This window comes from Rattus norvegicus, chromosome 2 (assembly GCF_036323735.1).
Source record: "Rattus norvegicus strain BN/NHsdMcwi chromosome 2, GRCr8, whole genome shotgun sequence".
NCBI lineage: Eukaryota > Metazoa > Chordata > Mammalia > Rodentia > Muridae > Rattus > Rattus norvegicus.
The window spans coordinates 197,177,640-197,204,684 of NC_086020.1; the positions used below are offsets into that span (position 1 = coordinate 197,177,640).

Here is a 27,045-nt window from a genome sequence, read left to right on the forward strand (position 1 = left end):
GTCTCAGGCGCAGGGGTCCTGCCGCTCCTGGGCCCTCCCCCACGGGAACCCAGAGGCCTTATACAGTTTCCTCTTGGGCCAGGGATGTGTGCAGGGGTGGGCAGTGTTGGTGGTCTCTTCCGCTCTGCAGCCTCAGGAGTGTCCACCTGACCAGGCGGTGAGGTCTCTCTCCCACGGGGTCTGGGAGCAGAGAGCTGCTGCAAGCCAGGATCCACGGGTGTGGGACTCCCGGTAAAAACAGGGAGTGCCCAGTCCAAGAGGAATTCTGCCTCTGTGTGTCCCGAGTTCACCAGGCAGGTCACTTGCAGCAGAAATGTTGGTCTTACCTGTGGTCCCAAGGCTCAAGTTTGCTCGAGGGGTGCTGCCCACGAGCTCTCTGTGGCGGCAGCAACCAGGAAGATATGCGCTGCCGTTTCCAGGAGCTTCAGTGCACCAGGGTTCCAAATGGCATTTCTCTTAATTATTTTAATAATATTTTATTTATTCTCTGAAAATCTTATATATTATGTATACAATGTATCTTGATTGTATCTATCCCCACTCCCTTAAACCTCCTTAGGAACCAGGAACACATTTTTCTCCAAACTTCACATTAAAATGTTTTATCTACATTTTTTATCCTACAGAATCATATTAGTGGAGCCTGTATCTGTAGCAGTAATTAATTATCTGCTTCAACTCCCACTGCACCCACCCAGGAGTTCTCTGGATTTGCAAACGAAACATAGACACACACACACACACACACACACACACACACACACACACACACACACACTGCTATGACTAGCTTAATGATAGGGCACTCCTAAACTTACCCCCGTTAACAAACACTCCTCTCTGGTACTCCTGAGATAATTCATCTTAAAGTTGATTAACATATCATTTTTCAGTGCTTGAAACAGGATCTTGCTCATGCTAGGAAAACACTTGATACTTGATGAAAAACTGCAGCTCACTGAAGAAGTTTAGAAGAAAAATATGTTTTGCATATTAAAACAATCATTCTGGAACTTTTAGACAATATAGTGATTCAACATGTCAGGTTTATTTTCTCCCACACAAAACAGATGGGGGAACTGAGGAATGGTTCAATAGATAAAGCACTACCCTTACAAACATGAGAGATAGTGTTTGGATCCTGACACCAACAAAAAGCTGGACAGGGCAGTGTGTGCCTGTAACCTTAGCATTGGAGAAGAGACAGGGAAGATCTCTGGTATCTGGGCAACCTAGTTGAATTAGTGAGCTTCTGTCTCACTGAGTGACTTTGTCTCAACAATGATGTGGAGAGTGACAGAGGGAGACAAAGACATCCTACATTTAACACACAGAGAAAGGGGTGGGGAGGGAGAGGGAAAGGGAAAGAGAAGGGAGAAGAAGAGGGAGAGGGAGAGAGAGACCATGTAAAACAGGAAAGCAAAGTTTTCAGTTGTCAGAAATGAAGGAGGAAAACTTAAGAGGGGAATAGGATGCTAAAGGTAACTTCAGAGAGGTTAGAACCTGGGAAGTGCCAGAATTATGAATTCTAATAGCAAAGGGGTGGTTGATGAGACCAAAGTCCTTTGATGGCAGAGAGGCACTGTCCATGGGAAAGGGAATGAATGTACTTCATTATAAAGAGACAGCACTAAAAAGTTTGACAGTTTCAAGAATGTAATCAGTATAAAAAGTTAACAGAGAGAACCTAATTTTCCAGGCTAGGTCAGCATACATGGCCTCTTTGTTTATAAGCTTTCTGTTACTATGACCAAATACCTGGGATAATCAACTTTTAATAAAGAGAGGCTCTTTACCTGATGATTTCAGTCTGGTTTGGGGGCTGTAGTGTTTTGGGCTTGAGATGCTTAGTATGTCAAAGTGAAAGCTGTCTAATAGAAGATACCTCTTCAACTCATGGCAGCCAGGGAACAAAAATAGAGAAATGGGAAGGAGCTACAGTTTTATCAGTTATCAAGTGTTTCCCTAGCATGAGCAAAATGCTATTTCAAGCACTGAAAAAATGGTATGTTTTCATTGACTTTAAGATGAATCCCATATGCCTTATTTCAAAAGGGGCATAGTAAGAACATAGATGAAACATACCCTGATTCTTCTTAGTAGCATCAAGGATTGCTAAGTTGATTAATTCTGGAACCAGCTATTGCAGATTATTGATCATAAAACCATTCCTATTTCCAAATAGTTTTGAAATTTTCTTTTCACACAAATCATCTCAACTAATACAATGGATCAAGTCTCTGTGGCCAAAGGATTATTTTTTCCTGGGGGAAAAATCTGCTTTCTTTTCTCTCTTTTTTATTTTTATTTTTTTTTTTGCCTTTTTAAAAAACATTGTTTTTTTAATTTTTGAGATTATAATTGCATTATTTCCCCCTTTCTTTTTCTCCCTCCAAACTTTCCCATATGCCTTCATGCTCCTTTTTAAACTCATGGCCATTTTTAAAAATCGTTGTTGCAAACAAAATGTATTCCTAAATACACAAGTACAACCTGCTCAGTTTGTATAATGTTGTTTATATGTATGTTTTCCGAGCTGATCCTTCAGTATTGGATAAGCAAGTCTGTATACCTCCCTTGGGAAGTCTAGAAAGCCTGATTTTTTTTTTAGCCAGTATTTGAAGAATAATTATTAACTACTGAAAACATTCTCAATTTTTATTCTTCTATATTGTGGGTATATACATATTTACTTTTTAAATTTGTTATGTTAAAAATATATTAATATTCATATAAGTCAAGTAAGCCTGAATGTATAAGATGTATAAGACTTTCTAATTTTGGTTAGTCAAACCATGACTACAGATAATTATTTGTTTAGCTCCTAACACTCTCCACTGACTTGAAACTGTACAGTTTTAGGATCACGAACAACCTCTGTTAAATAGCAGAGAAATAGTGCAGCTCTGCACCTTGACCTCTGAAGAAAATGGCAATGACACACATTTTGGTAACTGCCTATTAGGGATACTCTTCTAAATACCGTGGATAGATTCTGTCACTTACAAATGTAGATTGAATTTAACAAACAAAAATCCATGATCCAGACTCCAAATTTCCTACCCCTCCTATTTCCTTAACCCCACATCTAAGAAGAGTATGCAAACTCATTAATGGGTAAAACAGATGACTGGAGATACCAAGGCAGTAATGAAATAGGATAGGAGCCAACAGCCTTCTCTCAGAGAATCACCCTCACTATGGGTCTAGTTAGATCATATTCCCAGGAAGAAAAAGCATTTTGTGTATTATAGATCATAGATTATTAATGGATCATGATTTATTTAGTATATTTCCTCAGAATTTTTTTATTTATTTTTAGTAATATACAACTATTGGGTTTTGTAACAGCATTTTTCAAATGAATTTTGAAAAATGCCTCTTTCTATTTGCCCTTCTTCCTCTGCCCCACCCCTCCCTTTCACCTTCAAGTTTTCATGAAACATGCCATTTGCCCTCTCCTCCCTCCCTGACCCAACCTTCCTTAGCACTTCTTTTTCCCCTGCCTTGGCATCTTGATCTAGTTTCATGGCCTATGCCCTCCCTCACACCCCTTACTTATTTACATATGGCAGTTTCACTTTACTGCTATGATGTTCTATTTTGATTTTCTGTTGCTGTGTTTAAAACACTCCAACTCAACTAAGGAAGAAAACAGTTTATTTCATCTGACGTTTCCAGGTCACAATTTATCATTGAGGAAATTCAAGGCAGGAACTCAAGCAGGAACTGAAGGGGAAACCAGGCACAGTAATGCAGCTTGTTGGCCTGCTCCCTGTCTCGTGCTCAGGTAGCTTTCTTATTCAGCTCAGGCCCATAAGCCTATGAGTGGTGCTGCCCACAGTGGTCAGGACTCACTGCATGAATTTTCAATCAAGATAATCTTTTAAAGATTTGACAATTAGGCTAATCTGATCTTGGAAATGAGGTTCCTTCTTACTACTTGACTATATACTATATGCCATCAACCCAGCTATGTTCTATATTCTGCTGTCCACCCACAGGCAGTAAGACAAGTTATACACTTTAAGATTTATGACAGAAAAAACTGCTTGAAACAGTGCTGAACAAATGATATTAGGAAAATAAGAAATATTTTAACTGCAAGTCAAGAAGTCTAAAGTCAACTCACGTCAATGTGTATCTTTAAGAAGGAATTTTAGGCTATAACTGAGCAGGCTTGAGTGGTTGTGCTCTGTGTGCTACTCCTGTGCTTTGAAGGGAGTTCAGGTAAGCTCCAAATTCATGACATGGATAGCATGCATTTGTGACATTAATACTGCCTGATTCTCCTTCCTTCTGGCCCACTTCCCCACCTGTATCAGATCAGCAGCCTGACAGATAAACATCGAAACAAGAAGCCTGTATGTTTCCCTGGAGTTCCACAGTGACAAAAGACACAGGTGAGAATTTCACCTAAATACCCAGCCACCTGGGATACCCACACAGCCCAGCAAACATGTGACCTACAGCCTCCATCACCTCCAAGCTCCACCTTCCTTTCATGCTACTTCCACACCTGGGCCAGACCAGTGGCCTGATACCAGCCCAAATGCTACAGCCTGCAAGCCTCCCAGGAAGTCCACAGTGACCAAAGACACAGACCTCCAGTAACCAGGGACACCGGAAACCCTGGCTACCATAACATGCATGAAAATCAACATAATGAACTAAAATCCCACCTCATGAAGATGGCAGAAGACTTTAGGGATGACATAAATAACTCCCTTAAAGAAATACAGAAAAACACAGACAAACAGGCAAAAGCCCTTAAAGAGAAAACAAACAAGTCTCTTAAATAAATACAGAAAAATACAATCAAGCAGGTGAAGGAATTGAAAAAAGCAGTCCAAGAACTAAAATTAGAAGTAGAAACAATAAAGAAAGTGCAAAGGGAAGCAACCCTGGAGATGGACAACTTAGGAAAGAGAACAGGAGCTACAGATTCAAGCATCAGTAATAGAATACAAGAGATAAAAGAGAGAATCTCCGGGAAAAAAATACCATAGAAATATTGATACATCAGTCAAAGAAAATACAAAGTATATAAAGCTCCTAACCCAAATATCCAGGAAATTCAGAACAGAATGAAAAGATCAAACCTAAGAATAATAGGACTAGAAAGGGTGAAGAATACCAGCTCAAAGGGCCAGAAAATATCTTCAACAAAATCCTAGAAGAAACATCCCTAACCTAAAGGTACAAGAAGCCTACAGAACACCAAATAGATTGGATCAGAAAAGAAAATCCCTTCATCACATAATCAAAACACTAAATTCCCAGTCAACATTAAAACCTGTAAGGGAAAAAAGCCAGGGAACACATAAAGGCAAACCTATCAGAAGTTAACCCCCAAAAGTCCAAATAACCCAATTAAAAATAGAGTGCAGACCTAAACAGAATTCACAAGAGAAAAAATCTCAAAATGGCTAACAAACACTTAAAGAAATGTTCAAAGTCCTCAGTCATCAGAGAAATGTAAATCAAAATGACCCTGAGATTCCACCTCACACCAATCAAAAGTCAAGTAACCTCACATGCTGATGAGGGTGTGGAGAAAGAGGACACTCCTCCATTGCTGGTGGGATTGCAAACTGATACAACCACTCTGACAATCAATCTGGTGGTTCCTCAGAAAACTGAAAAGATTTCTTCCTGAAAATCCAGCTATACCACTCTTGGGCCTATACCCAAAAGATGCCCCACCATACTACAAGGACATGTGTTCCACTATGTCCATAGCAGCCTTATTTGTCATAGCCAGAAGCTGGAAACAACCCAGATGTCCCTTAACCAAAGAATGGATACAGAAAATGTAGTTTGTTTACACAATGTAATATTGTAATGTAAAAATAAAGACATCATGAATTTTGCAGGCAAATGAAACTAGAAAATATCATCCTGATTGAGGTAACTTCAACCCAAAAGGACATGCATGGTATGCGGATAACTGATAAGTGCCAAAAAAATACAGAATACCTAGGATACAACCCACAGACCTTAAGAATTTTAACAAGCAGGAAGGCTCAAGTGAGGGTCTTCAATCCCACTTAGAAAGGGGAAGGAAATAATCACAGGAGGGAGACTGAGAGAGGGACCTGGATGGGAAAGGGGAGAGGGAAGGGAAAGGGGGAACAGGATCAGGTATGGTAGGAGGGGATATGAAAGAAGCCCAGAGGGTCAAGAGAATGGATGGAAATGAGCAGCCTAGGGAAGTGAGAGTTTGGAGGCGGGCCCTCTAGAAAGTACCAGAGACATGGGAGATGAGACACTCTTAGGACTCATTGGGGGTGACCTTAGCCAAAATGCTCCATTTGGAAAAGGGAGCTTGAAGAATCCACCTCCAGTAGATAGACAGGGCCTCAAGTGGAAGGACATGGTTACTAACCCAGAGTCAAAATTCTCGACCCAGAATTGCTCCTGTCTAAAAGAACTGCAGGAACAAAAATGGAGATGATACTGAAGGAAAAGCAGTCCAAGAACCAGCCCAACTTGGAATCCATCTCATGGGGGACACCAAGATCTAACACTACTATGATGTGCTTACAGACAGGAGCCTGGCATTGAAATCCTCTTAGAACCCTGCCAGAAGCCGACTGAGACAGAAGCAGATACTTATACCCAACCATAGGACTGAAGTCAGGGACCCCTGTGATTGAAATGGGGGAAGGATTGAAGAAGCTGAAAGGGAGAATGACCCCATAAGACCAGCAGTCTCAACTAACCCAGACCCAAGGGAGCTCCCAGAGACTGAGCCACCAACCAAGAGCATACACAAGCAGGTCTGAGACCCCTGGCACATATGTAGCAGAAGTCTACCTGATCTAGCCTCAGTGGGAGAAATGCACTTAATCCTCAAGAGCACTGAGGCCCCAGGGAAGGGAGAGGCTGTTGGGGGGGAGAACCCTCTCAGAGGCAATAGGGAGGAGGAGTGGGATGAGAAACTTTGAGAGGGGAGACGGGGGGGGCAACAACTGGAATGTAAATAAATAAAATAATTTTTGAAATAGAAAGAATTTTAATTCTCAGAGTTTTCGATACAAACTATAGCCTTTGATATCTGGTACGAGTGAGTATAAAATAAATCTTCAAATATAAAACTACTTTGAATGAAAGATACAGATTTGCAAATGTCAATAAAATGGCATTTCCCTGACAAGAGGAGGAAAATTGAAAACTCTGTTAGGAATGCCATTCATTGATCTTGATCCTTATCATCAAATGCATAAAGTAAAAGGAGATATCTGTATGCACCACACGAAAACCACGGGAGTCAAACCAATTCAAGGAAAGGGAAACAGGCAAGTGAAGCCCACATGAGGCCATAAGGTCCAGTCTCAGTTGCTCAGTCCCTTCCTCGTCCTTCAGTACTTGCATTGTATCCTCCACTCTTAAACTGCTCTCCAGGGTGGATTTTATCACACAGCAATGTGATGATCTCTGCTTACCTACAATCTCTAGCGACCTCTCACCTTCTTCATCACTTAATGAAATGCCTAGGTAAAGGATTTTAAAGATAAATATTGTTGTTGTCTGTCTGTCTGTCTGTCTGTCTGTTTGATCTGGTGTCCATTTTTATTCTAGCAAAGTCTCTAGGCCCTAAAGTACAGTGACTGGGCATCTGGAAGCAAGACCTGTGCTCAAAGTGAATTCTATCACATACTGGCTGTGAGATCTCTTGCAAGCTACTTAGCCTCTGTGCTCAGATTTCTTTGGTAGAATGATTATTGTCATAGTGTTTGCTTCCTGGAGGAACTCTGGGTTCTAAAAAGCACCAACCACAACAGTTGGCAAGGGTCTAAAGGTTATCACTCATGTCTCTCCCCACTAAAATGTCCGAACATCAACCCCTTTAAGTCTTTCTGTAAGAAAGTGTGTGTCCATATCAAGAGAGCTCACCAAAGTGTATTTAGTCCTCTTAATTGGTTTTTGTCTCCCTTGTGAGTCAGAAAGACAGCACAGCATGGTGGTTAAGGGTCTGGACACAGAAGAGTAAATCAAAATTCTGACCCAGAATTGTTCTTGTCTAAAAGGACTGCAGGGACAAAAATGGAGAGGAGACAGAGGGAAAGGGGGTCCAGTGACAGGCCCAACTTTGGATCCATCTCAAGGGGAGGCTCCAAGGCCTGACACTATTACTTATGCTATGGTGTGCTTACAGATAGGAGTCTAGCATGGCTGTTCTCTGAGAGACCCAACAGCAGCTGACTGAGACAGACACAGATACTTAGACCCAACCATTGGACTGAAGTCAGTGACCCCTGTGGTTGAATAAGGAAAGACTGGAAGAAGCTGAGGAGGAAGGAGACCCAATAAGAAGAACAGCAGTCTCAACTAACCTGAATCCACAGCAGAGGACTGACTGGCCTGGCCTCAGTGGGACAAGACTCGCCTAACCCTGGAGACTTGAGGCCCTAGGAAGTGGGGAGGCCTGGCAGGGTTGGGGACATCCTCTTGGGGGGATGAGGAACTGTGGGAGGGCAGACCAGGAGGTGGACAATGACTGGAATGTAAAAAAATAAAAGTAATAAAAATGTTAAAACTAACTAGATCACAAAAAAGTGCCTGCCCAGACTAAGCACTGTAGATAAGTTTGTTGTGTGTATGATTTTTTTAATAAGTAAATTGTATATGTATTTGTGGTATGCAGCATGGTAGCTTCACCATATGAAATGTCTAAATCAAACTATTACAAATGCATTATTGCACATACTTACCGAGAGCACTTGAAATTCACTCTCACAGTTTTCAAGTGTATAGTCTGCTCTTGCTAGCAATACTCACCACAAATTATTCTGCCTTACTGAAATGTTTTCTCCTTTCACAAATCTCTCTCATTATAGTAATTGTGATTATTAGTAACTTTATGAGTCAAAAGAATGAAATATACCTTACTGGGCTTAAGTATTCTCCCCACAGAGACATGACTAATGATTGTGCTTTTACGATCTACTTGTGGTCTTGTCTTGACAGACTTAACTAGTCCAACAAGACACAAGAAAATAAGCCAAGAGGATAAAGAGAGAAAGGGGAGGTACAAAATGGCCACACTGGCACTGCAGGTAGGAACATTCATCTTTACTTCACACTCTGAGATAGATACCGTGGGAAGGAGGGAGGGAGGGAGGGAGGGAGGGAGGGAGGGAGGGAGGGAGGGAGGGAGGGAGGGAGGGAGGGCTGTGTGTCCTGTGTGTCCAGGGACCCGGTCTAGTGTTTCTTTCCCATATGGTGACATACTCCATCTCTTTTCCCTGTTATAAAGGACCCATGGAAACAATCTTTTCTTATTTAAAAGAGCACATTTCAAGTTTGGGACTCAAGTCCCTGTAGGCTCTGAGAAATCAGTGTTAGGATGAGCTCACTTCTACACATTGAACAGCAGAGGGCACACCACCACTACAGAAAAATCAAAACAGCAAAGACATTCAGGGCAATGTATCTAGAAGCTGAATGCAGTTAAGTTTCTCTGTGTGGGGTGTGGGAGGTCACAGGTTCATGTCTCAGATGTTGTTTCTGCTGAAAGACCTCACCCCAGATAGTGCCCCCCAAATGTCTGAATGTATTCAGGTATTTCTAGTTCTAAATTTTAGACATTTCTGTTGCTTGGAGAGAAAAGGGAATGAGACAGGAGAATGTTAAAGAATGTAAAAGGGCAATCGCTGGGCTGTCATCTGAACATCATCCCAGACAAGGGAAGCACATCAGTTCCTCTGGATATTGAGTGCGTTCATGTGATACAAAGGAACAGAAAGTGAAGCAAATCAAAGTGAAAGGACTCACCTCTTCCTGTCTTGCTGCCAGATGATCACAGTCTAGATCCTCTGTGAAGCTCAAGTTCGAGGTGATCTGCAAAGTTGGTTGCAGAACATTTGAGTAGTCCTTATGGACTGACACGAAGGGGTACAATTTGTGAAGTTGTATTCGTAAATTAACATAACTTAACTTTAAAGATCCATTGGCCATAGAAACAAAGATCAGAGAGGAGTTTGAAGTAGAAGGCAATAGCGGTAAAGCTCTTTGCACTCCGTGTGTTCTGGGATTTAATTGGCAGGGTTACCTGTGGATATATAGAGAAGGGCCAGAGTGGTCCCCAGATGCTACAGGCATGGCTTCACTGCCACAGCTCTGGGAAACATTATAAGGGCACACCTGTCTCCAGACGGACAGAGTGAGAAGAGTTGTGGTCAGGGACACAAAAGTCCTGCACTTAAGGTCCAGTTTGCCCTTACTGTGCAGCTCTGAGTTGATCTGGATCTCAGTTTTTACCTTTGAAAATGACCATTATTCATAGAAGACAGTCACCCACTGAGCAGCAGAGCTGTTTTGTAATCGGACAGCTGTTTACAACACTCCTAATTATTCTTTCTAAAGCTTCAGGATGATACATGAATGAAAAACAAGGACTCGGGATCCCAAGGTTGTCTTCCAAGGTCATGGAAAATTACAATGCCAAATCAGTCTGATACTGCTCTCTTCTCAGATATAAGCATACATTTTCCTTTTCTGGAGTTTAACTGGTTCTTTATGGTATAGGAAACACAGCACATAGGAAGAATTACAAAGACACACAACTGGAGCAGACAGCTTTGTGAAGGTTTGCCCTCTGTGGACTGGGGAAGAACACTGTGTACTAACCCTGTCTCCCACCTCAGCAGCACACTGAGCCTTCATTTGGAGGAAATCAATACTGGCAAGCCTGAAAGAAAGATTTGCTCAGTTCCATTTGTTATCTGAGGTGCCTTCAGACATTTCACAGACCCAAGCAGAGGAATGATGTAGGAAAGGCTGTTAGGGCTGCTGCTGGGGAATGCAAAGGTTAGAGTCAGAAGGCTCTTTATAGACCGTTAGTCTCATCCCTTACTACGGAGCTGTGGAGCTAGCAGACAGGAAGTGAGTGACCTATGCAGGCGAAAGGAGGTGACAGGGCTACAACTTAGCTCTTCGGTCAATACCACCCCAGACCCTCAGCCCAGGATTGCCTTCTGAAGCCAACATTCAGAGCAAGGAGACACATTTACCTTCTCCTATTCCCTGATGCCCATCATGTCTCCATTCACGGTGCAAGGCTTTCAAGGAAAGGGCTAACAGTAGTTTAAAACATACACTTGTGGACAGTTAGACCTGAAATTTTTATCAGTTCTTATAAAAATATGTGTGTGTGTGTGTGTGTGTGTGTGTGTGTGTGTGTGTGTGTGTGTGTGATGTACTATTCAGTCTCTTTGGCCATAAACGTCATATCATATGCTGAGGATTATTTGTTACATGTAAAATAATTAAAACTTAAAATTACGAAAACAGCCCTATACTCATCTTATCCATGGCTAAGAAGCTTGCAGCTGTTAAACACAAATAATGTAGTGCTGAGCCCCACATTTAAACTACTGAACTACCACAGTGTACTCAAACCTCCGTCAGTCCTATACCATACAATACAGCAAGCGCAGGCACCTGCCAGAAGGTGACAACACATCCAGACTGTCCCTGCACACTGTGTACCAATTGGTCAAGGTCTCCCATTGTCTGGAGACCTGAGAAAGAAATTCATCACCTGCACTTCTTCCAGAAACAGTATGTGTTACTATGTTTCTTCATAAATTTAAATTGCCACTCTTTATCACCAGAGTCTCTGTGGTTGAGACTAGCTTATTTTAAAGCTAAAGGACACAGTCATTTGGGCAGATCCAGGAAAAGCTTGGCATGCAGATGACAGCATTCCACTTAAAGAATTTCACAATGGTTTGGTCCCACAGTGAGAGTGGCCCAGACTGGACATTTTCAAGCAGTTCTCCACCCAAAATATTAATTATTCATAATGCCCTTAAATACTCTTCTATGATAAAATGTTAAGTGACATATTAAATATTCATTACGATGCACCTAGTACAAAGCCAAGGGTAGAACAGAGCAAAACAAATGTGATTTCTGATTATATCTCTTTAATTTGAGGCACTGCAAACCCCAGGAGGCTAGGACTCCATCCTATTCTAAAAGAAAACCAGGAAAGCCAATTGCAGCAACCCTTCACATCCTGCCAAACTGTCTGTATAGTCTTGGCAAAACATCTTTTCCATTTTTTTAACTTTTCAAAATTGAGGTATAACTTATATGAATATATATATATATATGCACACCCACATAACCAACACCTACATCATGTTATAGAATACTTATAGCAGCCCAGAAGTTTCCCTTATGCTTCTTCCAAGTCAATATCCATCCCACACACATACGAAGTCATTATTTTGACAAGAAGTTGTTTTTAAGTCTAACTTACATTCTTCCTGTTGTCATTGCTTTGACTTCTTATCCTTTTAAATTTGGAGCACAGCCAAGTAGCCATCACTGCCCATTGATTTCAAGTTGGCTGATGTTTGGAAACGGAAAACAGGAGGCCCCCGGGGTTGTTCAGGAAAAGATGGTAGGGCTTGAGTGTGGAAGAGCTTAAAGGAAAGGCAGGACAGGGAGATCTGTGGGGTGATGTGTAAGTGGTAACTGCAGAACTAGAGGGAGAAAAGTGAAGGAAAAATGGGGCCTGTTTCTGGGTTCTGATGAAGGCATCTTAGACTATGCAAACCATTTGCTTAGAAAGGGAAGATGGCAGATACCTTCTTAGAAGCTAAGAAGGTAAGGTAAAATCAGGAGCTCTTATGGGATCTGCTGCCTTCAGTCACATAGGAGGCATCCAAGTCATCTTAGACAAGAATCATCCTCCCATATGTAGGTTTCAAAGCTAATGGCAGCCTGGGCTCACAGAATAGAGACAAGGCCTGATATAGTCATGTAACTGCTCCTGGGAATGTTCATGCTCACTACCAATATGCCCTACCAATGGGGAAGAGGAAAATAAACATTGTGTAATACATAATTCAGTCTTGAAATTTAAGAAATTCATTTTTTAACCTGGGAGGGTTATTTTCAAAGGTTCAGGATTCTCACATGGTGATAAAAAGGGCCTTTGATTCTCCCTTTTGGTTGAGTAGCTGTACCTTTGGAATCCCAGTGGTCCCCACACTGAAATAACAGTGGTCACCACTCTAATGTCGTGTGTGTGTGTGTGTGTGTGTGTGTGTGTGTGTGTGTGTGCGCGCGCATGTGTGTGAGGGTGTTGTAACAACAATAGTTATAAAAGAGGTTGAGAATTTGAGAAGGAATGTGGAAAACACAGGAGAGGAGACAGGAAGAATGAAAATAATGTAAAATGCAATACTCGGGTATAAAATTCTTGAAAATGTTAAAAGTTTAAAGAGTTTAAATAAAAACTAAATAGTTCTAAGTGGTTATATTGGGCAGAGCAATTCAAGGCCTAAACCTCACTGATAATTGTTAACAGTGAATTGATTACTGGCTTTTAACACAGTGACATGAGTTAGGCACCCAGGAGATGGTTGAAAACATCTGCAGAATGAAAGAATCACCAAATAAATGTGAATAAATAACTTAATTCATCCTAAGGAAATGTCATAAATGGAGCTAGTTGCATTCAGGAGGGGATTCTTGGCAACAGTTCAGTGGGAACGGAAGCTAGTACAATTTGCATTACAGTGCCTTTCCACTTCCTTCAGACTCGGAAAAGCAGCTTCCTCTTTGCAAGTATTTGTTTACCCAAGCCTCCCAGCAAGGAAGACTCTCCATGTTGGAAGTAGAATGTCAGGAAAATGGAAACAATTGTCAGGAGACCCCAGTGACAGCTGCCAAGACTTCCTTTCCAATGCATAGAAAAGATTTTCTTCATGAACATCTCACAATAGCTCCTGCCCCCGATTTTGTTGACTAGATTCAATGGCTATGCCACAAACACCCATCTTAGCTTCGCCTCCTCCTTTCCATTTTACTTCTGAGCATCCCATAAGTACACCAATGCTTGATCTTAGGTTCACATCATCTAAACACTGATTGTGGCAGGTATCTGAGACATTTCCAGAGAAAGTGTGTAACACAAACAGCATATCCCCCTCCCATTGCTGGAAAACCTAGCTCAAACATTTGCCATGGCAACATGAACAGGATAGGCGTAACATAATTGATCCCTCACCCTTACCCAAGCTCAAAATTAGCTATATGCTGCTGTAACTTATGTAATCTTTGCTTCTGTTTTGAATTATGGGGTAGATGTTATTACATAAACCATACATAACAAAAATCTATCACTTTACTACTACTAATACAATCCCATGGTTCAGCTACCACTATCTCAAAAACTGTTAAGCCTCCAAACCTGATAACCACTAATCTAGTTTATTTTTCTGTAGGTTTGATAGCTATGAACTTTAGGGGACTCTTTCCAGTAAAATCGTAAAATATCTGCCCTTTTGTGATTGAGGGACATGATTTTTGGTTTAAAAAGTCCCTTTGAGATCCACTCTAGAGAAGAATTCAGAATGCACTGTCAGCAAGTGCCATGCCTTGGTAAGAGGCTGGAGGGGACTAAGTGGAGCACCATAGCATCCACCTCAGACTCCCAAGAAAAATCTTGCTATATTTAGGGGAGGAGGTTCAGGTCCTATAATCTGCCTAATGGTCATGAGCCATAGGGAAGGGTGTTTTAAAATTAACAAGAGAGAAAATGTAAGTTCTCTCTCTCCCTGATAAGTACATAGTTTGGATTGTTACCATTCTCTTTCTAGATAGATTGACAGACAGACATATAGATTAGACAGATAGATATAGAATAGGTATAGCTGCAAATGTAGTGAATCATTAGTAGAAGCCAAAATGAAACTAACTAAACCTCTTACAAAGGACTTTTATAAGGTCAAGCCTTTTTTATTGATGGTCCCATAAAAAAAATAAAATATGCTTTATCTCCACAATTCCCATGTTGCAGCAAATTTAGATTTTTTTCAGGGATTTAAAACTATATTGTTTTACAGACCTCTTTAAAAATGCAAAATTATGAGTAAAAATTGATATATTTCCTCCAAGGCCACCGAAGAAGGTCTTTCAGTCTTAAGGGACATTTCTGCAAGGAGAAATTTGAGGCTTCTTCCTTAAGGGAATGTGAACAAATTCTTTCTTGGATAAGTTCCCAAGAAGTCTTACTTTCAGGAAGGTACACTTACCTGTACTTCTGGAGTTACACAGTTTTCAAGAATAGATTTCCTTAAGCTGAAGGAATAGGGCCAGGCAAATCAGAGATATAATTTCTTGCTCTGAACAAAGAATAAAAGTTATCCCTATAATGTGCCTAACCCTACAGAGACTTGATTACCCAGGGTCAGGGGATGCCCAGGAGGACCCCACCCTCTCAGAGGAGAAGGGGAGGGGGTGAGGGAGGGACCCTGTGAGGAGAGTGTGGGGAGATAGGGAGGGGGTCATCGATTTCCTAAACAATATTAAAAAGATAATTTTTAAAAGGGTACCCTTAAGAAACTACTAGCAATGGAAAAAAGTAATGATTATTAAACAGTTAGCCCTAGATCTAATCACTTTACACAGATTTATACAGAACTCTCATATAAATGTACATAATTATATGTATATATATATAATTTTTATTATCATTTTAAAGCCAAGGGATTGGGGTACAGAGAGTTTAGTGAATCCAGACTCTCACAAGTAAGAAGCAGTGCAGTAGGGTACAAAGCTAGACCAAAGCTAGACTCTAGTGGCTTTTGTTCTATGACTCCCCTATATAACATGTATATACACACTACATCATGATGTATCACAAGAAGACAAGGAACAACATGTGTCCTCACTCAAAACATGGCCATTTACAGTTCTACAGAAGAACTCCATAGAACAGATTTCTGAGGGTTTTAAGTCCTCTGTTGAAGGGTTATGGGTTGTGTTTGATTTTTGAGAAAGTCTATGTAGCCCATGTTGACTTCAAACTACTACTTCTCTTGCCTCACAAATGATGAGGCTACATGGGTATGCCATCATGTCCAGCTCCACTAAAGGGTTTCAAATGCCAGCATCAGGCATGTGATATATCACTTAGGGTATGTTAAAAGGCAGAATGGGGCTTGCCATGCTTGTTCTAAATATTGCATAAAGCCTGCTTTATTTCTCTTACATTAACATCCCTTTTGCTTTAGAAATTGATTTTTAATTTAATTTTACTTATTCATTTTACATCCTACTCCCTGTCCCTTCCCAGTTACCCCCACTCACAATTCTTCCCCATTCCCCCTGCCATTTCCCTCTGGCACCCCCTAAGTATGCCCCTAACCCTGGCACTTGAAATCTCTGAGAGGCTAGGCACTTCTTCTCCCACTGAGAACAAACAAAACAGCTCAGCTAGTAAAACATATCCCATGTACAGGCAGCAATTTTGGGGTTAGCACCCATTCCAGTTGTTCAGGACCCACATGAAGCCAAGCTGTACATATGCTACATATGAATGGGAGACCTAGGTCCAGCATTTGAATTTCTTTGGTTGGTGGTTTAGACTCTGGGAACCACAAGAGCCAAGGTTAGTTGGTCTTCCTGTGGAGTTCCTATCTCCTCTAGGACCCATAATCCTTCATCTAATTCTACCATAAGAATTCCCAAGCTCCATCCACTGCTTGGCTGTGGGTGTCTGCATCTGTCCGAGTCAGCTGCTGGGTGGAGCCTCTCAGAGGACAGCCAAGCAGTCTCCTGTCTGCAAGCATAACAGAGTATCGTTAATAGTGTTAGGGATTGGTACTTGCCCATGGCATGGGTCTCAAGCTTGGCCAGCTATAAGTTGGCCATTCCATCAGTCTCTGTTCCATCTCCAGTGCCTGCATTTCTTATAGACAGAATAAATTTGGAATTGCAAGTTTTGTGGGTGGGTTGGTGTCTCTTTCACTCCACCAGGGTTCCTGTCTGGCTGCAAGAGGCGACCTCTTCAGGTTCCATATCCCCAATGTAGTGAGTCGTAGTTAAAGTTACCTCCTTTGACTTTTAGGTACCTCCCTTATCCAAGGTCCTTTATCTGTCTCCTCCTGGAGGTGCCCAACCTCCTCACACCCATCAGGTGCAGATTTCTAATCATTTTCATGGCCATCTTGCCATCTTTCTTGTCCTTTCCCACACCTGATCCTGAAACCCCCATTTCCCTTCCTATCCTAACTCTCTCCCAGGTCCCTCCCACCATTTGCCTCTTATGACTATTTTATTCCCCCTTCTTAGTCAAATTCAAGCTTCCTCATTTGGGTCTTCCTCCTTGTTTAGCTTCTTTGGGTCTGTGGGTTATAACATGGTACCTGTATTTTATGACTAATATTTACTTCAAAGTGAGTACATAGCATGCTTCTCCTTTAGGGACTGGATTACCTCACTCAGAATGATATTCTCAAGTTCCATCCATTTGCCTGCAAAATTCATGATGTCTTTGTTTTTAATAGCAGAATAGTATTCCATTGTGTAACTGTTCCACATTTTCTTTATCCATTCTTTAGTTGAGGATCATCTAGGGTGTTTTCAGTTACTAGCTATTACGAATAAAGCTGCTATGAACATAGTTGAGTGGGTTTCTTTGTTGGAATGTAAAGCATCTTTGGGTATATCCCCAGAAATGGTATAGCTGAATCTTGGGGAAGAACTATTCCCAGTTTTCTGAGATTGATTTTCAGAGAGGTCATTCAAATTTTCACCTACACCAGCAATGAAAAAGTGTTCCCCTTGCTCCACGACCTCCCCAGCATGTGCTATCCCTTTAGTTTTTTAACTTAGCTATTCTGTTGAATGTAAGATAGAAATTCTTGTTTTGATTGCATCTCCCTGATAACTAAGGGCTCTAAACATTTCTTTAAGTGTTTCTCAGATTCCTCTGTTGAAAATGTTCTGTTTGGTTCTGTACCCCATTTTTGAATTGAGTTATTGGTATCTAATTTCTTGAGTTCTTTGGAAATTTTAGATATTAGCCTTCCGTAAGATGTAGGGTTTGTGAAGATTCTTTCCCAACCTTTAGACTTCTGATTTGTCCTATTGACAGTGTCCTTTGCCTTACAGTTTTATGTGGTCCCATTTATCAATTGTTTGTCTTAGAATATGAGTCATTTGTGTTCTGTTAGGGAACTTGTCTTCTGTGCCAATGCATTCAAGGGTATTTTCCACTCTATGAGATTTAGTACATATGCTTTTATGTTGAGGTCCTTGATCTATGTGGACTTTATGCAGAATGATAAGTATGGATCTATTTCATTCTTCTACATGCAGACATGCAGTTAGTCTAGCACTATTTGTTGAAGTTGCTTCCGTTTTTCTATTGTACGATTTTGGCTGCTTTATCAAAAATGAAGTGTCCATAGGTGTGTGGGTGCGTTTCTTGGTCTTCGATTCTATTCCACTGATCGACGTGTGTACCAATACCATGCAGATTTTATCACCAGTGCCCTGTAGTACAGCTTGAAGTCAGGAATGGTGATTCTCCCAGAAGTTCTTTTATTTTTCAGTATTGTTTTGTTAATACTGGATTTTTGTTTTTCCATATGAAGTTGAGAGTTGCTCTTTCAAGGTCTATAAAAATTGTGTTGGAATTTTCCTTTTCTTTCTTTTGTTTTTTTCTTTTTTTCGGAGCTGGGGACCGAACCCAGGGCCTTGCGCTCACTAGGCAAGCGCTCTACCACTGAGCTAAATCCCCAACCCCTTTGTGTTGGAATTTTAATGGGGATTGCATTGAATCTGTAGATTTCCTTTGGTAGGATGGCCATTTTTACTATGTTAATCCTACCAGTCCATGAGCATGGGAGATCTGTCCATCTTCTGAGGTCTTCTTCAATTTCTTTCTTCTTGAAATTCTTGTCATACAGATCTTTCACTTGCTTGGTTAGAGTTATGCCAAGATATTTTATATTATTTGTGCCTATTGTAAAAGGTGTTGTTTCCATAATTTCTTTCTTAGCCCATTTATCATTTGTATAAAGGAGGGTTACCAATTTGTTTGAGTTAATTTTATATCCAGTCACTTTGCTGAAGGTGTTCATCAGCTATAGGAATTCTCTGGTAGAATGTAGGGGTCACTTATGTATACTATTATATCATCTGCAAATAGTGATACTTTGACTTCTTCCCTTCCAATTTATATTAGAAATATTTTATCATGCATATAGACCATTTATTTCTGCAACTGTCAAGAAACAAAAAAAAACTTGATAAGAATTATAACTGATGAGTCACCCTTATCCCAGTCAGCTTCTTCTGTTCAACACAGAGAACATAATTTCTTCTTTCTGGCCTTGACTCATTCCTCTGACAATATGAAGACTCTCTATCTGTTCAAACATGCAATATTTTTCTGATGTTAATCTGTATTTATTCTCAAGGTTCAAAATCTATCTTTGTGATGTAAACACAGAAAAGACTGTCACAGGTTTTAATGAGTCCTTCTTTCAAGATTTTAGAGAACAAGTAGATTCCCATGAACAGATGTTTTATAGATAAGCTTACTGATCTAAGTGGAAAAAAGAACAGCTGCCACACTCAGTTTTCTCAGAATGCAGTGTCCCTAAATGTTAGGACATGGAGTAAATCCCAGATGAGCTTTACTCATTTTTTAACTACACTATATACTGTGTATTGTAACCAGCCATTATTCACTGTGGTAAGCAGAAAGTATGCATTTCTCCATGCTTATCTTTGCATGGCTTCTCTAGTATCTGTACATATGTACTCTGATTGTTCAAGGGAGGTTGGAAGAATGACAATGATTGGATGTCTCAGGCTTTCCTAGCTCTATTAGAGCTACTTCATCAAAGAATCTTTTCAATTTTAGATACCTCAAAGGAGACATTTTTTTCTTCTCTCCTCTGAACAGATTGCCATTACCTAAAATTTATTTTATGCATATTCTGGTTCTGCAAATATAAGGTTTGCCCTCCTGGCACCTTGCTTGACTGAGAAAGGCATGTAGAACAGAAATCAGAAAGGCCACCAGGGAATTTTTGAAATTCATTATCATAGACTTCTCATTGAGTGCAAAAAAATCTCAAAGCCACAGTAGAAAACTGAAATATGGAAGCATACAGATTATAGTCTCTTACTACACCCATCTTCCCTGACCACTGCATCCTCTTATAGACTCCCAGCTTCCCTTAGGCACCTGCTATTCTCAGCAGAACTCCATTATCCCACCACCTCTCTACGCACCTTCATCAGACCTGCTGATCCAGAAGTATGCAAGTTAGAGTCCCTTCCTATGTCCATCTTCCCTGCCTGCTGAGTCCTCTGGGAGACCCAGACTGCCCTGAGCAGCCTGGTACCTTCACCCCATTCTGCAACCACCTCTCAGTTCACCTTCATTACACCTGCTGAGGCAGAACCATAAGATTTATGGTCAATAGTACCCAAGGATACCTATCAGAAGCCTGTAATCGGGATCACTGAAGTTAAGCCCCTTCCCAATACCTACAGGGACTAAAACCATTCAGATGGCTAAAGGCCCTCAAAAGAACACAATCAACAAAAACCAGAGATATATGACAACTTTAAAGGACAGCTACCATACTACAGAAAGCCCTGGATATTCTAACACAACTGAAACATAAGAAAATGATCTTAAATTCAATCTTATAAAGATGATATTGGCCTTTGAAAAGGAAATAAATAAATCTCTTGAAGAAATACAGGAAAATACAATTAAACAGGTGAAGGAAATAAATAAAACTGTTCAAAACCTGAAAATACAAATAGATGCAATAAAGAAAACACAAACTGAGGGAATCTTGAAGATGGAAAACCTAGGGAAGAGAACAGAAACAGCAGGCACAAGCATTGTCAACAGAATATAAGAGATGAAAGAGAGCATTTTTGTTGTAGAAAATACAATTGAAGAAATTGATGTATCAATCAAAGAAAATGTTACACCTAAAAATTCCTGATACAAAACATCCAGAAAATCTTGGATGAAAAGACCTAACCTAAGAATAATAGGAATAGAAGGAGGTAAAGATACCCAGCTCCAAGGACCAGAAAATATTTTCAACAAAATCATAGAAGAAAACTTTACCAACCTAAAAAGGGAGATGCCTATAAACATACAAGAAGCTTATAGACTAACAATTAGCTCGACAAGAAAGGAAAACCTTCCTGTTACATAATAATCAAAACACAAAATCTATAGGAAAAGAAAGAATATTAAAAATGGCAAGGGGAAGGGGCTGGGGATTTAGCTCAGTGGTAGAGCGCTTATCTAGGAAGCGCAAGGCCCTGGGTTCGGTCCCCAGCTCCAAAGGAAGAAAAAAAAAAGAACCAAAAAAAATGGCAAGGGGAAAGGGCCAAGTAACATGCAAAGGCAGACCTCTACGAATTATACACAACTTTTCAACAGTGACTCTAAAAGCTAGAAATGCTTAGATAACTATCTTGCAACCTCAAAAAAAAAGATAAAAGAAAAAAACCACAGATGTCAACCTAAACTACTATATCCAGCAAAATTCTCAATTATTATAGATGAAGAAGAAAATAAACTCTTTCAAGAAAATCCAAATTTAAAGACTGTCTATCCACAAATCCAGCCCTACAGAAAATACTAGAAGGAAAACTCCAACATAAAGAAGATAACTACATCTAAGAAAACACAGGAAATAAGTAATTCCATACCAGCAAAAACAAGGAAAGGACATACACACAACAACAACAACAACAACAACAACAACATCTAAAAATAACAAGAAGTAACAATCACTGGTCATTAATATCTCTCAACATCAATGGACTCAATTCACAAATAAAAAGACAGGCTAACAGAATGGATGTGAGAATAGGAACCATCACTTTTGCTTCATATAAGAAATGCACCTCAGCAATAGATAGACATCACCTCAGAGTAAAGAACTGGAAAAAGGATTCCAACCAATGGATCCAAAAAGCAGTCTGGAGTAGCCATTCTAATACCTAATAAAATAGACTTCCAACCAAAATTAATTAAAAGAAACAGGAAAGCACACTTCATATGCATCAAAGGAAAAAATATCTCAATTCTGAACATCTATGCTTCAAACACAAAGGCACCCTTTTTGTAAAAGAAACATTGCTAAAGCTTAAATGTCACATCTATTGGGTCAGGCATAACCACAGGAGGGATGGTGTGATATGGTCCCCATCCCTGGAGCAGAGGCAACAGGGCATGAGTCTTCTCAAATGTGGATGGTTGCTGTATCCGTAAGGCTTGTTTGTTTAATAATGTATATATTTTACTTCATATTCTTCCTGTGAGGAATGTTCTATTTGCAATGGTTATCATGGAATATTCTCTCTGCTAAGGTTAATGACCCCATAATAATCAGAAACAGCACAATTCTGGGAGGCGAGGGTGTGCCTAATGTTCCTCAGCAAAATGGTAATGATGTGACCTTTAGGACAGCCCTTAAGACTGTGGGGAAGAACTCTGAAAACATGAGATTCAAGAATATGAACATATTTTACTACTATGCAAAATATAAGGGTGCAAATAAATTATATGAATGGCTTCACAGACCTGAAAGACTGCACTAAGACTCAAGGTTCAAGTAATAAAAGAGCACCAGGAAGTGAGGGAGTGGTGATCTCATGGTGGGATCCCACCCAACTAAGATGTTTGTTTTTACAGGGGCAGGTAGATCTCTGAGTTCGAGTCTATCTGCATGCAGAGCAAGTTGAAGAAAGCACTTGTTTGGGTCACCTCCCAAAAAATCAAAAGAGATCCATCCATTGTTGGAGGTCCTGTTTCATGTGAACTTTCTCTCCTTTGATGAGAAAAGGCTGAGCCCTTACAAACATTGGGCAATTTTGCCAAAGGACACCCCCCTCCCATTGGTCAGATGGAGGGATCCAATATTCTCTCAACTGCAACCACCCATTCTGCTTCTGATAGGGGGGAATTATACATGTGTTTTCCCCAGGATGCAATTGCACCAATATAGGTGTACTCAAAAGATGTTCACCGGGCCATGGGGTGATCAAGGAAGTCAGGAGAGGATCAGGACTAGAAAGGGTAATGTACATACTGCGTTAATTATTTTTCTTTCAGTCTTGGAGGGCCGATGAACTCTGGGCTTTGGTGCGCCTGCCCTCCATTCTTTTGCCTGTGGTGGTTAACTCCCTGGCCTACCTGTTCTTTCTCTTCCAATTCAAGTTTGGGTTTGTCCTTCATACACTTAGTCTCTACTACATGACAATTGGAAGGGCATCTGGCCCATGGAGGAAATTCTCTGCTTTATCACCAATGTCTCCTCTATTGGCCCTTGTATCCAGCTACAAAATATGACCACAGGGAACTTTCATAGTAATCTAATCTATGGTACCATGTTAGGCATAAAACTTCATGCTCTGAAGGATCCCCCAATCATATCCTGTCCACCTCTGCCTCTCTGTCCAAGTGTTCCTCAAATGTCTACTTTTGTGGTATTTTCCATTCCATGGGAACACTGCTAGCCTGCACTAGGTGTAAGATTTGGTGGGAACAACCCAAAATTATCATATATTGATATGATATTGATATCAATATATTATCATATATTGATAAGGTTTCACACTTGGCATGTGAACATTCACCTCATATGACACTCCCAATATATGTTAACAGGGATCCTACTAAATTCTGATAAGACCCCATTATAAGCAACTGGAATCTATGTGGTTTCTCCAATTGTCTTTACTTATGCCCTCTTAGCCTCCTAAAAGGTTGCTGTCTCTATAATGGGACCTATTTACATATAAACCAGTTGGCAAAATGTGGACTGGCATAATCCCCATGAATGTGACCATTGGCAACCAGGATTGCTGGAAAGCCACCTCATTCTGTTCCCTCCCTTTTTCTTCTTGGTCACCAAAACCTCCATTATCAGAGGCAGCCTTAACTGCTTTAATGAAAAATGTCTCCTGACCATCTGCTTGATGGGGAATTCAACAACGGACATCCTGATGATAAAAACAGCTGCCATTTGATATATTACTCACTTTCATACTGTCACTCTGATGGCCTATATTCTCTTACAATCCCTACAACAGGGAAAGAGGGATTTTGGTATTATAGCTACCATCATGTGGCCATCATTTCAAGCATTGTTGGAGCAACAACAGCTGTGGTTGCCTTAACCCAGACAACCATGATGGTGGAGACTGTAAATAAGATAGTCTCTAAATCTGCTGAGGTGCTGCAGGCACAGGAGGTACTAAATCAACATCTTTATCAAGCCATTCACATTTTGTAACAACAGATTGACCTCCTGCAGAGCAGCTGGTCCTTGTTAGGGACAAGTCTCTATTGGCCTGTGACCCCAGTTTCACTCAATCTGCCTAACCCCTTACCAAGTATATAATGCCACTGAAGCTCGACAACAGTTGACCCTATATCTTAAAGGTACCTGGTCAGACAAATTTCCTTAATTATTCTTTGTTGTTAAGTGAGAGCATAACCAACCTCAATGTGACCAGGGTATCCCTGAATGCCATGTTTTTGGGGAAAGTGTGGGACAATATTAAGAGGTTGTTTGATCCCTCATGGATAGTCACTTACAAAATGATAGGAGGAATTGTTATTCTAATAATTATTTTGCTTATGTGTCTTGTACAGCATATTTCCAGGCACCGCTCCATAAATAAGGTGACCCTCCAGGTACTGATGGCTCTCAAGAGTACAGATCACAGTACCCTTAAGAAAGTGATCAAAGCCTGTATGGCAAATATCCATGAGACCACCATGTAGGCCGTTTCTCACCTCCCCTTCAAGTGACATGCTTCTGGAATGATGTCTTTTTGAGGGCTGCTAGTAAATGATGGGTAAGATCCTGGAAGACAGAACAACCTAAGACAGGCACAGTCCATTACACTGGGAATTCTCCAAGGCAGGGTCAACAATGTTGAGGCAATGGCACCTTGGCTCACACTAGGCTGTCAAAATCTAAAAACAAAAGAGTGGATATATAGGAGGAACAACAGGCCTCACTGACAAGGCATGGTCACTTTAGCATAAATATGGGAAATACAGCTGTGGAGGCAACTTCCATAGGAGGGCCAAACTGAAGCCTGCCTGAGAACATAGAGATTAGTGACACAGGCAATGATAGCCAATCAAAAGCTGCCACTTGGAGGAAACACTTGCTTAGGACCAATGGGACACAGGTGGAGAGTATAAAGGGCACTGCCTAAGAATTAATAAAGGATCTTTCTGCCACATTCTCACCTCCTCCCAGAATCTGAGCTATTGATTCGGTACCACCTCATTCCCAACTCCTAACTCATCCCCAACCCCCCAAGGGCGAGTATGGTTGAGTAGTGGGTGTTCCAGACAGATATTGTCTTGTCTCGTGTTTTATAAGAGTAGCTATCTCATTCAGTGTTTACCTACCTAGGCCCAGAGAAGAAGACTTCTATGAATAGACTTGGCATTTTGGAGTACATTGTCAGACCCTCTGACTTGCAAAGGAGGATACTGAATGCTAATTTTGAATGATTTTATGACGCCATCTGCATATACACAGAAGATCACAGAGGACAATCTAGGAGACTAGAGGACTCCTAGATGAAGGCTTCTCATGACTAGGAGCCCCTCCCTACTCACTATCCACCCCAACCCTCTTCGATTCTGGAATCACAAAGAGTGCTTTTGTTTTACTGGAGGATATTGAACAAACCTCAGGGAATGAGACCTGCCAGGAGCATATGTGGCACACTTGTTTTCTCTTGCTTGAGGGACAGAGTTAGTTTTGTGTCACCCTTAGAAAATCTCCTGGGAATTACAGTTCTCTAATCCCAGCATTTGGGAGTCAGAGGCAGGAATATCACAGTTTAAGACTTGTCTGGTCTTTCTTAGCAAGACTTTGTCAATAGAAAAATATCTAAAGGGGTTGGGAAGAAAGGAAAAGAGAGAAAACGTCTTAATGAGGATGTGAAGAAATTGGAGCACATTTCCTCTGTTGATGGGGATGTAAAATGGTGTAGATGCTATGGAAAACAGAACAGCATATCCTTAAAAATTAAAAATAGAATTACCATATGATCCATCTATTTCTGAGTGTATACCCAGAATAACCAGAAATCAGAGGCTCAAGCTGACACTTGTATTTACATGCTCATAGCAATATTATTTATAGTACCCAGAAGGTGGATGGAGTCTACATGTCTTCATCCCAGAGTATTCAAAATTCATAAGTGTCAATAGCCAAATGGTAGGAGTGACACAGAATCCTATTGAGATTGAATGCCCTTTCTTTCTTTCTTTTTTCCTGATAATTTGTTGTTGATGTGCTCAATGGCACTGAGTCCCTAACTAGCCAACTAGTGACCCCCAAAATGCTTCTCCTGAAATGTGGGGAGCTGTGGCTACTGCATAGTTCTTCCTTTGATGCATACTTGAGCTGATTCACAGTGCCTTCTTCCTATGTATACATGAGGAGGTTAATCACAGTCCCAAAGGAATGTTCATTCTGCCCTCAGACTTACTGCCTAATTGATCCAGAAAATGCTTCTCATGGACAGTGTCAGCTAATCAAAATTATGAAGAAAGAGCATAAATTTGCCAAGAACACTGGAACAATTCGTGGAGGATAAGTAGGAGGAGAATGAGGTGGAGAAGAAAAGAAGAAGGAGGGGGAGGAGGAGAAGTAGGAGGAGGAGGAGGAGGAGGAAGGAGGAGGAGGAGGAGGAAGGAGGAGGAGGACATTAACTTTTGTTTTTTTTTTTTTTTTTTTTAAAAAACATGCTTTATAAAAGTTCAACCAGTAATTATAAATACAGATTTTTAATGTTTTTATTAGCATATATTAATTATACTTAATGGGTTTGTGGCATTTTTATACCTGTACTCTCCTACTCCTGCTAATCACCTTTTCTTTTTTTTTTTTTTTTTTTTTATTAACTTGAGTATTTCTTATATACATTTCGAGTGTTATTCCCTTTCCCGGTTTCCGGGCAAACATCCCCCTCCCCCCTCCCCTTCCTTATGGGTGTTCCCCTCCCAACCCTCCCCCCATTGCCGCCCTCCCCCCATAGACTAGTTCACTGTGGGTTCAGTCTTAGCAGGACCCAGGGCTTCCCCTTCCACAGGTGCTCTTACTAGGATATTCATTGCTACCTATGGGGTCAGAGTCCAGGGTCAGTCCATGTATAGTCTTTAGGTAGTGGCTTAGTCCCTGGAAGCTCTGGTTGCTTGGCATT

At 40.7% G+C, this 27,045-nt stretch overlaps 1 protein-coding gene and 1 long non-coding RNA gene across 2 annotated transcripts in view; one reads left to right on the plus strand and one right to left on the minus strand.

The window, feature by feature from the left end:
- The window catches only part of LOC134485668 (uncharacterized), a 52,787-nt gene extending 42,559 nt beyond the window's left edge, over positions 1–10,228 (minus strand). The window contains exon 1 of the long non-coding RNA XR_010063913.1: positions 9,781–10,228. This is a non-coding gene — a long non-coding RNA (uncharacterized LOC134485668). The remainder of the gene's footprint in view (positions 1–9,780) is intronic.
- A 2,366-nt stretch (positions 10,229–12,594) lies between these two features.
- The window catches only part of LOC100912756 (60S ribosomal protein L31-like), a 39,362-nt gene continuing 24,911 nt past the window's right edge, over positions 12,595–27,045 (plus strand). The window contains exon 1 of the mRNA XM_039103942.1: positions 12,595–12,624. Within this exon, the coding sequence (XP_038959870.1) occupies positions 12,595–12,624 (30 nt within the window). The remainder of the gene's footprint in view (positions 12,625–27,045) is intronic.